General features: G+C 43.7%; 2 protein-coding genes across 2 annotated transcripts in view; one reads left to right on the forward strand and one right to left on the reverse strand.

Annotated features, from left to right (window-relative positions):
* Positions 1–4,683, forward strand: part of HPS5 (HPS5 biogenesis of lysosomal organelles complex 2 subunit 2) — a 37,375-nt gene extending 32,692 nt beyond the window's left edge. The window contains exons 23-25 of the mRNA XM_081100369.1: positions 859–965; positions 2,110–2,380; positions 3,785–4,683. Of these exons, the coding sequence (XP_080956495.1) occupies positions 859–965; positions 2,110–2,380; positions 3,785–3,845 (439 nt within the window). The 3' untranslated portion in view covers positions 3,846–4,683. The remainder of the gene's footprint in view (positions 1–858; positions 966–2,109; positions 2,381–3,784) is intronic.
* A 5,461-nt stretch (positions 4,684–10,144) lies between these two features.
* On the reverse strand, positions 10,145–14,669 carry LOC308524874 (serum amyloid A-2 protein-like). Its single transcript, XM_081099479.1, has 4 exons — positions 14,624–14,669; positions 13,907–13,998; positions 11,089–11,227; positions 10,145–10,663 (listed from the first exon to the last, which is right to left on the reverse strand). Exons 2-4 carry the CDS (start codon positions 13,995–13,997, stop codon positions 10,501–10,503), a joined length of 393 nt encoding a protein of 130 aa, XP_080955605.1. The 5' UTR covers position 13,998; positions 14,624–14,669; the 3' UTR covers positions 10,145–10,500.
* Positions 14,670–15,455: the final 786 nt, after the last annotated feature.

A 15,455-nucleotide genomic window follows, 5' to 3' on the forward strand; every position in this document is an offset into this window, starting at 1 on the left:
AGAGAAACATCGACCAGCCGCCTCCTGCACATCCCCCACTGGGGATGTGCCCGCAACCCAGGTACATGCCCTTGACCGGAATCGAACCTGGGACCCTTCAGTCCGCAGGCCGACTCTCTATCCACTGAGCCAAACCGGTTTCGGCACATGTGTATTTATTGATAATGAAGGATGAAACTTGCCAGGTGGTGGGTGATGATATCATGGAGGACCTTGAAAGTTGGTCAGAAGAATTTAGTCATCAGTAGAGACCTTTCTGGAAATCATTTTTGGTGTCATACATGAGAAAGGTTGGAGACAGAAAGGTCAGCTTAAAAGCTATGGCAGTAATTCATTCTTAACTGAATTGGTGATTAGTAAGGCAACAAAAGGACCACATCCAAGGGACATTTAGAAGGAAAATGCAGTGGGATTTATAATACTGGATATAGCAAATGAAGGGGGAGTAGAGTCAAGGAGAACTTTCACATTTGGAGAAAATATGCTAATTTGTTTTGAATCTTTACATTTATAAAGTATGTATATATATAAAGTAATAATTGGTGCTTGGCCTTGAATGTCAGTATTTACCACTAGCTTTTATTCTTTTTTCTTATATACTCCAGATCAGGGCTGTCAAAACTTTATGGTAATGGAAATATTCTGCACTGTCCAATATGATAGCCATTAACTACATGTGACCATTGAGTACTTGAAATATGGATTGGTCAGCTGAAGAACTGACTTTTAAATTTTATTTACTTTTACTTAATTTAAATTTAAATAGCCACATGCACCTAGTATCTTTTATAATGGACTGTGCAGCTCCAGATAAATTCACTGCCTTTATTCCTTTCTTCAACTTTGGTTTCTTTAAAGTTTCTGGCCTGGATATCTTACTCTCTGTTTGGAGCTGGAGAGAAGAAGAGAGGCCTTCACCAACATCGTATATTTGAATGATATGAGCCTGATGGATGGGGACAGTGGTATGTAAATCCCATTTGTTTACTCTTGGTTGTATTTTAGAAGTCACTTCAGACCTTCAATAAAGAAATTTGGTGGACATTTCAGTGATCATGTATATAATTCTAGCTAGCTGTCAAATTTGTAGTTTGTTTTTTAAAATTCTGTATCACTTGGTAATTATCTATACTAATAAAAGGGTAATATGCTAATTAGACCAGGTCGACCGGACATTTTCCGGATGTCCCACTTCCTTCCGGACAAAGTCATGGTTGCAGGGGCTGAGGTGGAGGCGGAGGGGTGATCAGGCCATCAGGGGAGCAAGCAGTTAGGGGTGCTCTGGCCGGCGGGGGAGCAAGCAGTTAGGGGTGAGATCAGGCTGGCGAGGGGGAGCAAGCAGTTAGGGGGGCAATCAATCCAGCAGGGGAGAGCAGTTAGGGGGTGATCAGTCCAGCAGGGGAGAGCAGTTAGGGGGTGATCAGGCCAGCAGGGGAGAACAGTTAGGGGCGATCAGGCTGGCAGGGGAGGGCATTTGGGGGGCGATCAGGCCAGCAGGAGAGGGCAGTTGGGTGCAATCAGGCTGGCAGGGGAGTGGTTAGGGGGCGATCAGGTTGGCAGGCAGAGGTGGTTAGGGGCGATCAGGCAGGCAGGCAGGTGAGCAATTAGGAGCCAGTGGTCCTGGATTGTGAGAGGGATGTCTGACTGCCGGTTTAGGGCTGGTCCCACAAGGGGTCCCAGATTGGAGAGGGTGCAGAGGCCGGGCTGAGGACCGCCCCGCCCCCCCGCACGAATTTCGTGCACCGGGCCTCTAGTAAATATATAAGGATAGTGCATTTATGTGTTTGTCTAAGATCTGTCTCCTTTGCTGTAAGTCCCAGAAGAGTTCTTCATTGCACATTCAGTGCCCAGCATAGAATATGCCCTGGGTAATTAATGAGCCAATGAAAGAATATTGAAGTTAATTTTGTGACTTTTCCTTGTCATGAACTATTTATTCAGCAGATGTTCAGAAAACATCTTTGTGTTAGGGTGATGAGATTATGTTCTCTAATATTTGTATGTTGCAACTAAATGTTTTCATAAACTGTTTTGACTGTCTCCTATGTGCAGGCAGAGTACAAAGAGCAGTCAGAGCCAACATTTCTATGTTTTTGTGTGTTTGTGTAGGTTGGATCCCAGAAACCATGGAGGAGTGGAAACTTCTCCTACATCTTGTTCAGAACAAAAACACAAAGCCAGACCCCCAGAATTCACCAAATGGGAGCTTCAGTGATGGGCCTTCCCCTGTTAACCTGGAGAATGTAGCACTGCTGTTAGCTAAGGCCATGGGTCCAGATCGGGCCTGGTCACTGCTACAGGAATGTGGTTTGACACTTGAGCTGTCAGAGAGATTTACCAGAACCTGCAATATCCTAAGGATTGCTGAGAAAAGACAGAGGTAATACCTGTCTGTCATGCCCTCTCCATAGGTGCTTTGGGAATGTGGAAACCCAAGATTTTCAGAGGGGGATGGGACTAGAGAGATCATCCAGTCCCAACCCCTAACAACAGATGAGGAGACTGAGACTCACCTGTTGATTAAGGTGATTAAGGGAAGAGGCTAAAGTAATACTTTGTTCACAATCATGACCAAGGCAGTTTGGATTAATGTGAATGAATATCAAAATCTGATGTGTACTCAGTTCTTTAAGAATATTATTGGTATCAAATACCTAATTGTCTTAGGTTTTTTGTTTGTTTTTTTAGTTGTGGTCAAGTACAGATAACATAAAATTAACCATCTTAACCATTTTTTAGTGTTTGGTTCAGTAATGTTATGTGTATCCATATCATTGTGCAGCTTAATTCCAGAGCTTTTTTTATCTTGCAAAGCTCTCTACCCATTAAACAATAACTTCTCATTTTCCCTTCCACCCAGCCCCTGGCAAACTGCCATTCTACTTTCTGTCTCTGTGATTTTGACTATTCTAAGTACCTAATTTAAATGGAATTATGCAGTATTTGTCTTTTTGTAACTGGCTTATTTCACTTAGTGTAATGTCCTCAAGGTTCATCCATATTGTAGCAAGTGTCAGAATTCCCTTCCTTTTCTAAGGCTAAATAATATTCTATAATATGTGCATACCACATTTTGTTTATGCACTCATTTGTCAATGGACACTTGGGTTGCTTCTACCTCTTGTCTATGTGAGTAATGCTGCTATAAACATGATTGTATAAAATGTTTCTCTGCGACTTTGCTTTCAATTTTTTGGGGTATGCCCAGAAGTGGAATTGCTGGATCATATGGTAATTTAATTTTTTGAGGAACTGCTATAACTGTTTTCCATAGAGGCTCACCATTTTATATTCTTGTTCACAATGCACAAGGGTTCCAATTTCTCTACATTCTTCAATACTAATTATTTTCTGTTGTTTTTGTTTGTTTGTTTGTTTTTTTGGTGTGTGTGTTTAATAATAGTTGTCCTATGGTGGTATTTTTTTGTGGTTCTTATTTGCATTTCTCTAATAATTAGTGATGTTGAGCATCTTTTTAATGTGCTTGTTGCCATTTGTATGTCATCTTGGAAAAGTACCTATTCAAGTGTTTTGCTCATTTTCAGTTGCACTATTTGTTTTTTTGTTGTATGAGTTTGTATACATTTTGTATATTAATCTCTAAAGATATATGATTTGCAAATGTATTCTATTCTGTAGGACAGGATGCCTTTTCACTCTGTTGATTGTGTCTTTCGATGCTTAGAGTCAGACAGCTTTTGAATCCTCTATTTGTAGTTTTTAAAGTTTCTTTGTAAAGAATGAACAATGAGAACTAAATTGTTTCTTTTCTTTGTGATTTCAGAGCCTTGATACAAAGTATGCTTGAAAAATGTGATCGGTTTCTCTGGTCTCAGCAGGCCTAGTGGAAGAAGATTCAATAGGATGTCATAACATTTTAAGGAAAATGGAATCATGCTCCTGAATCTTCCGAATGTGTTTGTTATTGAAGGAAAGGCACCACTTGAAAACCCTGCTGCCTTATTGGGAGTACTTTGGCCAGTGTCTGTAACCTCTGTATTTATGGCTTATCTGTGACCTCAGTGATTCTCAACCAAAGTTGAATCTTGAAAGGAATTGGTCCTTGTTTGCTGATATGAAGAGTTCTGTAATCAGAATGTGAATGCTCACAGCGATGCAGTCCTTACTAGTATTCTGAACAACAGTGTTATTTATTTCTTGCTTGTGGATTGTAGGAGCAGAAGTTTCTCATTGTGATCACACGAAGACAGATCATTTAATTGACAGGAGTTGAATTTTTTTTATTCTTGTCTAGGGAAGTTGAGAAATTACTGAAATATGACCTGGTGTAATGGAATTAATACAAAAAAAAAGTGAAACACTGAAGACTCAAATTAGATATGTAAGTGAAATGGCCCCATATTTAATTTGAACTAATTTAAAATACATTTTTTCTAGTATTTGACATTTTATAATCTGAATTTGACATTTTATACAACTGATTAATTCATTACTGATAATGTTTTAACTTGAATTTTTCCTGAACAGAGTAGTTCAAAGAAATCATGCACTTTTAGAAATTATTTTTTTAAAGTCACAATAAAGAAAGGCTAAAACTAATGAAGACTGAAGCAAGTGCTTGTATTATTTAAGCCAAGTACTAGATTGCGATTTGTCAGACTTCTATAGATATAACATGTTATATTAATAATAAATGTAAAATCTGATTGAAGTTTTCATTTGAATAGAATATAGACATGAAGTTTATTGTGAGCAATTTGTAGGAAGGTATGGGTTAGACTCAATGTGGAGTAAGCAAAGTGTTGGGTACTTGAACGATTCACTTTTTTTTTTTTTTTTTTTCATTTATAACACAGCCAGAGATCTATAGACAAAATTACTGTCATACTTTCACATGACATTTAGGTATGATGTAACCTGATGGGTTAAAGAGATTGTCAGAGAAAAAGTTCACAAAGCTTCTTAGAATTTTGAGAAACCTCACGATTCTGGGCAACAGTGTGTGGTGGCAGTAAGGGTGTGGGGTGGTAATGGTGGTGGGGTATGTGTGTGTGGTATTTCCCCATACTAAGTTCTCCACCAGCTTTGTGTCCTACAATTCAAATCAATTCTTACACTATCTACATGGAGATAGCATCAGATTCTGTTGGTTAAGGGATGTTAAATAAAAACCTTTGTAGCCAAGAGCTGTTCTGAAAGAAAGGGCTTGTTGAGCTCTGTGCTAGTTGGAAAAAGGACCCAGTCCTGGGGCATATAGTCGATATAGTCAATACCACCAGCAGCAGGGCAGGATGTAGAAGATGAATATTTGTCTGCAGTCTTGGAGCTGATGGAGCTTTTTTTTTTTTTAATCCTCATCAGATGAGTAAAGATATATATTTTTTTAGAGAGAGTGGGTGGGGATTAGAGAGAGAAACATTGACCTGAGAGAGACACATCAATTGTTAGCCTCCCACTCTCATCCTGACCGGGGCAGGGATTGAACCTGCATCCGAGGTATGTGCCTTTGACTGGAAATGGAACCTGAGACTCTTTGGACCGAGGGCCAGCGCTCTAACCACTGAGAAACCGGGCGTAATGGAGCTTTCTAAAAATGGTTTGGGGAGGGAAGACGCAAGTTGTTTTGAAAGAATTTATATTGGCTGTAGAAAACAGAGTTGGGAAAAGGTGAAGTGGGGAAAGTTCTAGGTTAGGTGCATAGTCCTTAAGGAAGAATTGTTTACTACTTCTGGGTTGGTTGTGGACAAAAGTCCAGAAAGTTTGTGCCTGGGTAAGCAGGATGCAGTGGTGTCTGGAAATCTGCTATTATTTTTAGATAGCTGCTAGGAAGTTGATTCAAAGTTTCAATATGCATTCAGGAATGTGAATAGTCTTTGGTTCATCTCCAATTATAGCTGTTAACTGAATAACTCCAGTTGTCTCTTTCTCCCCCTCTCTGGCCACCTGTAATTTAATTTAGGTATTTCAGAATTTTTCTCTAGTCAGAGCTCAGTTTCCCAAGACTGCCCTCCACTTCGGACCCAGTCCCAAGTCCAGGTTGTTTACTGTGCTTCTGACTGGCTACAAGTCAGAGGTTCTCACAATTCCCTCCTCGTGTTTGATTAATTTGCTACAGTGGCTCTCAGAGCTCAGAGAAACATTTACTTACTAGATCACCAGTTTATTGTGAGAGAGTATAACTGAGTAACAGTCACGTGGAGTTGTTGCATAGGACAAGGTGTAAGAAAAGGCAAGGAGCTTCCGTGCCCTCTCTGAGCTCCTCGCTCCCTGAATCTCCACATGTTCACCAAACCAGACGCTTTGGAACCCAGTCCTTTTGGGTTTTCATGAAGACTGAATTGCATAGGCGCAATTGATTAAATCATTGGTCATTGGCGATAGAAATTCCATCTCTAGCCCCTCTCCCCTCCCTGAAGGTGAGGTGTGTGTGGGGGGTGAGGCTGAAAGTGGCTGGTCCCACTGGCAACCAGCCCCAATATTAGGTGCCGTCTAGAGTTACCTCATTAACACAAAAACGACCTCTCCCTCAACTCATCACTTGGAAAATTTCTAGGGTTTTAGGAGGTCAGTTTCAGAAACTGGAACCAAGACCAAATATATGCATATTTCTCCTTACAACTCACAATATCACACCCACGAGCATCAGCTGGATTTGGGCTGTATGGATTATATTGAATGTGAGTCTACTAAGGTAGAGAGTTAGAGATCGCCCTTCACTGTCAGCTTTTGTCATTACAACGTGACTGTCCAAAAGACAACCCAGAGGAAATCTCGGAAGAAGGAGACATATATGTGCAGTCATTTCCCAACATATATTTCTAGAGCATATTACAGCAATCCTCATTTACCAGAAGGGGACAGAGGGAAATTTCTAGCATTAAAAAAAAAAAAAAATCTCACATCATCAGAATTCATTTTCCAAGGCAAACTAAAAACAAAAAACCCCTTTAGTTGAATATTTAAATTTGAACAGTCAATCTGGATATTAGGCAATGTTTTCAAATGCAACTTGTATCTGTGACTTGCTAAAATTTCTAGGCAGGCTGTGATTCATGGTTGCCTCACTTTTACTTTTGTTTATACACTGGGCCGCAGTTTAGGAGGGCTGCAGGATAGCGTAGTGGTGAGAGTCTGCGTTCTGAGACTCTGGCTTTGAATGTCCTGTCTTTTTCTGTCTAACCTTTGGGAAGTTATTTATGTTCCTCTAGGTTTCAGTTTCCTCATCTGTAAAATGGGGCTAATATTAGCACCCACTAATGAATAAGCATGAAGCGCATAGTACAGTACCCGGCACATAGAAAGTTAAGGTCAGAGAGACCTAGTAGTGACCATTAAATGAGACTAAACTGGACTGCATAGTGACATGCTATATGGGTGAGAAATGTTAGCTGTTGTTGGAAAGGTTTAGACTATCATCATTTCACTCAGTGGTGATCAGACCCATGTAAATTATTTTACACAATTCAGAGAAAGTGGGAAGACCGAAATTGAAGTTCATACCTTCCTTGCACGTATTAGATTTGTCACTGCCCTGGTCATGGCTCAAAACCTGTAGTCACCTTGCTACTTCCCCCTTCTCAGCCCTCCCTGCTGTTAAAGAGAAAACCAAAGACCAGGTCACAGAGCCTGAGCAAATATGCCGCACCAGGGCCCAGCAGAGCTGCAGAGTGGTAACTGAGAGTGATACTAATGCCTGATTTTTTTAAAAAATATATTTTTTATTGATTTTTTACAGAGAGGAAGGGAGAGGGATAGAGAGTTAGAAACATCGATGAGAGAGAAACATAGATTCAGCTGCCTCCTGCACACCCCCTAATGGGGATGTGCCCACAACCAAGGTGCATGCCCTTGACCAGAAGCAAACCTGGGACCCTTCAGTCTTCAGGCCGATGCTCTACCCATGAGCCAAACCGGTTGGGGCTAATATGCCTGAGTTTTTATCATATCTCTTAATTAAGCTGAGTGTCTGATCAAAAGGGAATTGTTAAAGAGAAAGCGGCAGGCTCAAAAAGGCGCATGCTGCCAAATCTAGATTTTAATATTTGATCCAATTGTACTTTCAGCCTCTCCTGGAAACATAATCTTAATCAACTAGTCTGGAATTTTCTGGTTAACACCAAGGAGATAATCTGCACTGTGGGCCCTCTCCACCTCCCATAGAAATAGGCAATCTGCATGATGAAAACCCTTCCTGACCTCTTCCCCTAAAAAAGATGTCCTGGCCCACAGACTCAGTTGATTTTTTTCTTCTAACATTGCCAATTACTAGGTAAATCCTCTCAGTTCTATGTGGTGATATTTTTCCATTCTCTTGCCACCACCCACATTCCCATTACCTCTTGCCTAGACAGCTGCAGCAGTCGCCTAAGAACCTTCTTCACTTCTAAACACTGCCTTCCCACCACCGCCTCTCAGTCTCAGCACATGGAAATGTAAGCAACCTTAGGGAGCATCCAGTCAGCTGGTTGACAAACCTGCTACACCAGAATCACAGCAGCTTGATAAAAAGGGATAGTGCCCAGACCTGGAACCTGTAGGTCTGGGGACTAATTTAATCTGCCTCAACTGCTTCCCACCTCACATTGCTCCTGGATTTAGATGTAGAGTTATCCTTCTTGGTAGATAAACCAGGGGCCCCCGAGCAGGAGTGTTTGTCTTGGTGTCAGGAAGTGAACAGGAGATCCACTGTCAGAATCCTTGTCCACTCGAGGCACAGCCTTGATCAGAAGCTCTCGGTGACTCCCCTCTGCTTTCAGAGTGAGGCTAGAGCCACAACCAGCTTTCCCCACCCTTTCATGTAGAAGAAATCTGGATTCAGGAACTTCCTGGATAACAACACAGACTTACAACACAGAGCTGCTGGGCTGAGATGAGGAGCCTGGGGTTTCCGGACACCTCTGGTCTGTGGATCAAATACAGAACACAAGGGAGGCCGGGAAAATCCCCACTTGGTGGTTCTTCCAGAGGCTAAGACAAATACTAACAGGCACAGCTCTGTCCTCAGTACGGAGGTTTTCCCAGATTCTGGTTCCCGTCTTGCCCATTCCAGATGGATGATTCTGGCTCAATCTGAGTTCCGTTACTGTATTCCCCTGGTGATCGAGGCATATTTACGCCTGATGTTTGGAGGCAAAGCCTGGCTCTGGTGACAGTCTCAGTGCTCTCAGCCCCCTGGCTGGGGAGCTTTTCCCAGTGAACTGCCTGTGTCACGGCCTGAGGCCTGTGCGGCATGCAGAGCCCCAGCTTAGCGGAGCCCTGAGCTTGGCTCAATGTCCTGCTTTCACCATTTTGGAATTTTTTTATAAGTTAAATATTTTTAAATAAATATATTTTATTGATTTTTTACAGAGAGGATGGGAGAGGGATAGAGAGTTAGAAACATCGATGAGAGAGAAACATCGATCAGCTGCCTCCTGCATACCCCCCACTGGGGATGTGCCCGCAACCAAGGTACATGCCCTTGACCGGAATTGAACCTGGGACCCGCCAGTCCGCAGGCCAACTATCCACTGAGCCACACCGGTCAGGGCACCATTTTGGAATTTTTAAGGATTTGTGAACAAAGGTCCCACGTTTTTGCTTTGCACGGTTGAGAGGAAGCAGCCAGGAACCTGAGGAAGGAGGGTTAACGTGAAGATATGCTAACTAGTAACTGGAGATTGACTTCTAAGGGATAACAAACACAGTGTGTGCACAGTAGATGGCAGGAAATGTCTGCTGGGTGCCACTAGCCAAAGTTGACAAACTATAGAGGGTTCTGGACTGAGCTACTCTGATTAGGGGAAGGCTTGATGCAGGGCATCTGCCCTGTATGACGCTGAGATTGTGTCCCCTAGACCAGTGGTCGGCAAATTGTGGCTTGACAAACTGCGGCTCGCGAGCCACATGCGGCTCTTTGGCCCCTTGAGTGTGGCTCTTCCACAAAATACCGACTTCTGCGCATGGGCCACGAAGTTTCAATTGCACTGTATGTGCGCTCCCGCATGTGGTGTTTTGTGGAAGAGCCACACTCAAGGGGCCAAAGAGCTGCATGTGGCTCGCGAGCCGCGGTTTGCTGACCATGGCCCTAGACCAGGGGTGGGCAAACTTTTTGACTCGAGGGCCACAATGGGTTCTTAAACTGGACCGGAGGGCCAGAACAAAAGCATGGATGGAGTGTTTGTGTGAACTAATATAAATTCAAAGTAAACATCATTACATGGAAGGGTACGGATCCATTTTTTTTTTTTTTTTAGTTTTATTCATTTCAAACGGGCCGGATCCAGCCCGCGGGCCGTAGTTTGCCCACGGCTGCCCTAGACACACACACAGGCGCAGGCTCTGCCCTCATGTAGGTGTCTATCCCTCACCCCGTGGTACCAAATGGGCAGTCCGTATACTAAAGAATAACACAAAGTTTTCAACATTCAAACTCTTGAGCTTTTATTACACAGATATGTGTGCCCTCTGTCAGCATCTGGGGGTGTAGAACTCAATGACTCAGGGTCCCTGCCCTTAAGGGGCTCACAGCCCCGTCTCCTGAGAGCAGAGACAAGGAGCTCAGTACTTGTCAGGCAGGCCGGGAGGTCTGTAGCGATTGGGGTCTTTGCCACTCCGGCCCCATCTGTTGGCTTCCTGGTCAGCCATTCGGTCCGCCAATCCATGGCCGCTGTCTCCATGCTTAAGAAGGTCAGTGAGTCTCGGATAAGTCTCTCTGGCATCACTGGGATGGAGGAGGGCAGGTGGGAGGTGAATCAAGGGCTGAGGAGAAGCAGCCCCAGCCTCCCCTTTCCAAGGGATGAATGACTCTGGGAGGAGCCTGGAATGAGGCTAAGCACTGACCCTGCCTGGGCACAGCCCACTCAGCCCCGGGGTGACACCCTCCCACTGGGAGAACAGCACCTGGGGGAGGGGAATCAGTTATGGGCGCTCAGTTTCTCTTTTTGGGGGACAGGCCCACAAGCTATTCTCTGGCTCTGCTGGCAGCCCAGGCCCTGTGCTGGGTAGGGATGGAGAAGGTGAAAGGAAGAACATGAGGAGGAGCCCACAGCCCCAACAGGGTCCTTCTCTAGGGCCTATACACCCTCCTGATCCTCAAAGTCAGCCAAGCTCTGCTCACCCATCCAGCATCCCCAGGAGCCAGGTTACCTGATCACTTTGGCAGCCCAGGCTCCGCCAGGTCCCCTTTGGGCAGCGTCATAGTTCCCCCGGGCATGGAAGTACTTGTCTGAGTTTTTGTAATTGGCTTCTCTCATGTCAGAGTAGGCTCTCCACATGTCTTTGGTTCCTGGGAAGGAAAATGTGAGATGAAGGTAATCACATCTTGGCATAATAGAGGAATAAAACATTTCCTTCTACTGATTGTATGATCTCAGCATTCGACTAAACCCTTGGAGATTATACTGGTTTGAGATAAATATATATATATATATTTTGCATTTTAGTTTCTAGGTTAATGTTATTAGAATCACACTTGGGCCCTGACCAGTTTGGCTTAGTGGATAGAGCGTCGGCCTGCAGACTCAAGAGTCCCAGGTTCGATTCTGGTCAAGGGCATGTACCTTGGTTGCGGGCACATCCCCAGTAGGGTGTGCAGAAGGCAGCTGATCGATGTTTCTCTCTCATCGATGTTTCTAACTCTCTATCCCTCTCCCTTCCTCTCTGTAAAAAATCAATAAAATGTATTTTAAAAAAAAAAGAATCACACTTGGTACAAGTTTTATTCTGTTTGACCCCATTCTAATATCTCCGGCCACTTTGTGTTGGCTGTGTGATGCGTGCAAAGGAGAGGTGGGGTGGTCCTGAAGGGATGTTTAGTTGTACAAGAAACCTCCACCTGGACAGATGCAGGGAACCCCCTGACAGGTGTGAGAACAAAGGTGATTCTGAGGGAGGTTCAGAAGCACGGTGCTCCCAACCTAGTCAATGGGAGACACTCATCCCCGTGGACAAAGGGAGGACAACTCGTCCTGAGTACATATGAACATCTGGGCACATTCGGCACCTCGGCAACTGTCAGAGTTCAATCCAGGCAATAAAAGTGCTGTGTTCCTTATGAGAGCTTTGAAAAATGGGGATAATAGGTATAGAACAAGGGCAGCTGACCCACCAGCTCTAAAGGCCAGTGCTCTCCCAATAAAATGGGCAAGTACTGCCTCTCCCAGAAGAACTGAGAAAATTCTGTATAATGTTGAGAACATTGTAGGTGTTTAATATACCATCACTTCTCTAGTCTGTAGGAAGGGGGAACAAAAAAATAAAGGAACTAAACTGAGATGAAGGTCAGAGAGTTATGGATGGGAGGAATCTGGTCAAGCTAGAATAAAAAGGCAACGATTTTTAAAAATTAGCTGAATAGAAAAAGCGTGAAATGTAATGTACAATTGAATTTATAGCTTATATAATACCTCCAGGAGGTAAGTTATCTTCATTTTATGCATTTCTTTCTTTTTGGTGTTCAGAAAGATAGCTTTATTGAGAGGTGCAACATTTTTACTCGGAGTTACTCATTTAAACACATTCTTGGAGTCCAGACTTGCATAATAAGTATTCCAAAAGTGCCCAACACATTTTGTCACTCGCGGGCAGCAAACCTGGAGGGGTTTGTGCACAGCGTCAGCTGGGGTGCTCAGAAAAGGCTGGATTTCAGGCTCTGCCCAGGAATTGGAATTTACCAAGGGGTGTGTGCACCCAGGTGTCTGCATTTCACAAAGCACCCCAGAACCCAATGATTCTCATGCCGGCTGTCCTAACATTGTAAACAGGGACAATCACAGAAAAATAACAGCAGAATAATTCTGTGAAATAAACACCTTCTTGCCACTGTACCATGGGTGTATAGCTCTTGCTATCGGTTTCTGGCCAGGTCTCAGCCCCAGCAGAACCACCATCAGGGAATTAATTGTGGGGAGAGCAGCTCTACAGAGTTGCCTTCCAAACGCACCCCATCCCCACTATTTGCCATTTGCTCAGATAACAGAATACGTGTTCACAAATCCCTCACTCTTCCACTTGCAGTCTTGTCCGGGAGGCAGTCTGCTGCGTTAATAGCAAGGTCTGCGGAGCTCGACGACCTGGGCTAAGTCCTGCTCTGCCTTGGGACCATGTTAGGTTTCTTATTCTCTTGGAGCTTCTGTTTCTCTATTGAGTGGTGATGGTACCTACATTGCAGGATAAGGATTGATTCCTGAGGATGAAAACGCGTCCATTCATTCATGGAAATCTCTTATAGCAGTGCCTAGCAGGTGTTAAAAGCTCAGCTAACCTTGGCTGTAATTACTAAGTGAGTGGGGTGTGGGAACACACTCTATAAGTTTGGCTCACCAGCTTCATGGCTACCTGAGATATAGAAATGAGCTGTTCCTGAGTTCCCACTAGGGGGCCGTAGAGCCCCATTTGTATTTAGGGAACATGACCCCCGAGTCTAGATCTCTTCCATACTTGTGATGAAAGTTGGGGTTTATACTTTATGAGGACTCAGACCTGGGGTCCCCATAGAAGGATGCGAAGTTATCCAGAAAAGCCTGGAGTTGGGGGCAAAGGACAGATGTTCTTTAAGGATACAAACTTATGTGCAACTAGAATAAGCCCTAGAGATCTAATGCACAGTATAGTGAATATAGACAACAATATTGCATGATAATCATAAAACTTGCTAAGAGACTAGATCTTAACTATTCCAACTACTAAAATGGAAGGATAATTATGTAATGTGATTGGGGTGCTAATTAGCTCTACAAAGGCAATCATATTACAATATATAAATGCATCAAGAACATGTTATACACCTTAAATCTATATAATGATATATATCAAATATATTTCAATTTAAAAGTCTGGGGAAGTCCTATTATGAAAATAGTAATTCTTTCCTACCCACTGTGGCCTTTTCCCAGTGGGGACGTGGCCTTTGCTCATGTAAGTCTTGGGGAAGCCAGGTGTAGCCCCTACAGCCTCTGGCTCTTACCTTGACCAGCTTCCTTAAGGAAACTTAACCATCTCTGGCTGCTGACGCCCAGGACGAGGGAACAGAAAATGATGATCATGGAAAGCTTCATCCTGTTGCACAGTGAAGGGGACATACCAGGAATAATACGTTTAATTTTTTTTCCAGGGGATAATGTTGACCCATTCTTGTATTCCAAAAGTAAACCCAACACAATTATATATATAAATATATGTCAAGAACATATATATATGTGTGTGTATATATATGTATGTGTAGATAGCTGATATATGTAATTAGACAGACAGACAGGATTCCAGAGGACCTAGTTCTCCATTTGTATGTGTCTCACTGGAATCCCAGTGATTTCGTGTATGAGAGACTGCAATGGGCTTTTGTATAAACCGATTTCCATTTCAGTCATCCCCTGCCAGCCCTAAAATCCAACTGTACAGACCTTCCCCAAAAGACATTTGCAAATTTGTGTCCGATATACCTTTCTGTCACGTAGATGAGTTAATCTATAAATATCCGTAGGATGCCTGTTCTACCCATCACTACTTCACACAGAAGACGCATACGACAAATCTCTATCCCAAAAGTATTCCCACCTGGTGAAATCTAATCGTCAGAACAGTAGATTCAGGAGAGATGCAGAGAGCTGTGGTGCAGCACAAGAAAGCTGGTGGAAAAAGAACCCCCAAAGAGGAAAAGTGCTGGAAAGTTCTAGCACCTCACCTTGGCTGCTTGGTCCTGCTGACACCCCTGCTGAAGCTGAGCTGCCTGTGCCGCCTCCTGGGAGCTGCGCCTGGTACTATATATACTGACGCTTTGCTAGTGGGACAAATGGCAAGAGAGGTTTGAAGCAAAACATTGAAATGTGGGAACTTCCTCTTGGTCAGAACCCAGCATCCAGGACACGATGGTTATTTTTCACACACATTTAAGTTTCCCAGATTGTGCAACCTGGCAGTTTTCAAGGATGTAGCAAATTGGGGCTTTCTGCCCATTTTCAGTCTCACACCTCATGGGGAAGGTTTATTTTCCCTAATGTACTGACATTGGCTGTGAAGGGTAATCAATATTAAAAAGATTTGATTGAACAGTGTGAGACTGCAGGGCAAGCGGAACAGCAGAATGGGCTCCATTGCAGGAAGACAGCTCAGGATGAAGCTGGGACCCTAGGGTGCAGGAGGAGGGAAGGAAGGACAGACAACCCCCGAAAATAAAACTTCCAGCACCCCCGTAGGGTGGACTCTGCTCTGGAAAAGGGGGTCCTCCAGACTCAAGTGTACTCACCATTGGTTGCTATGGAAGGTCATAATGGCAGGTTATATATGGAGTTTACTGTAACCCAGGAATGTTGAACTGTAGTGTAAAAACTTGCCCAGCCGGCAGGGCTCAGTGGTTGACCCTATGAACCAGGAGGTCACGGTTTGATTCCTGGTCAGGGCACATGCCCAGGTTGTGAGCTTGATCCCTGGTGTGGGGTATGCAGAAAGCAGCTGATCAATGATTCCCTCTCATCATTGCTGTCTCTATCTCTCTCTCTCTCCCTCATCCTGAAATC

Source organism: Myotis nattereri (assembly GCF_964212035.1).
Source record: "Myotis nattereri genome assembly, chromosome: 9".
In the NCBI taxonomy this organism is placed as follows: Eukaryota; Metazoa; Chordata; class Mammalia; order Chiroptera; family Vespertilionidae; genus Myotis; species Myotis nattereri.

Bases quoted from the DNA above. Each gene is read 5' to 3' on its own strand.
- LOC308524874 (XM_081099479.1), bottom strand. From the start codon at position 13,997: ATGAAGCTTTCCATGATCATCATTTTCTGTTCCCTCGTCCTGGGCGTC. The intron at 11,228-13,906 runs GTAAGAGCCAGA...TTTCCTTCCCAG, and splicing joins CCTTAAGGAAGCTGGTCAAG to GAACCAAAGACATGTGGAGA. The intron at 10,664-11,088 runs GTAACCTGGCTC...CCTCCATCCCAG, and splicing joins TGGGCTGCCAAAGTGATCAG to TGATGCCAGAGAGACTTATC.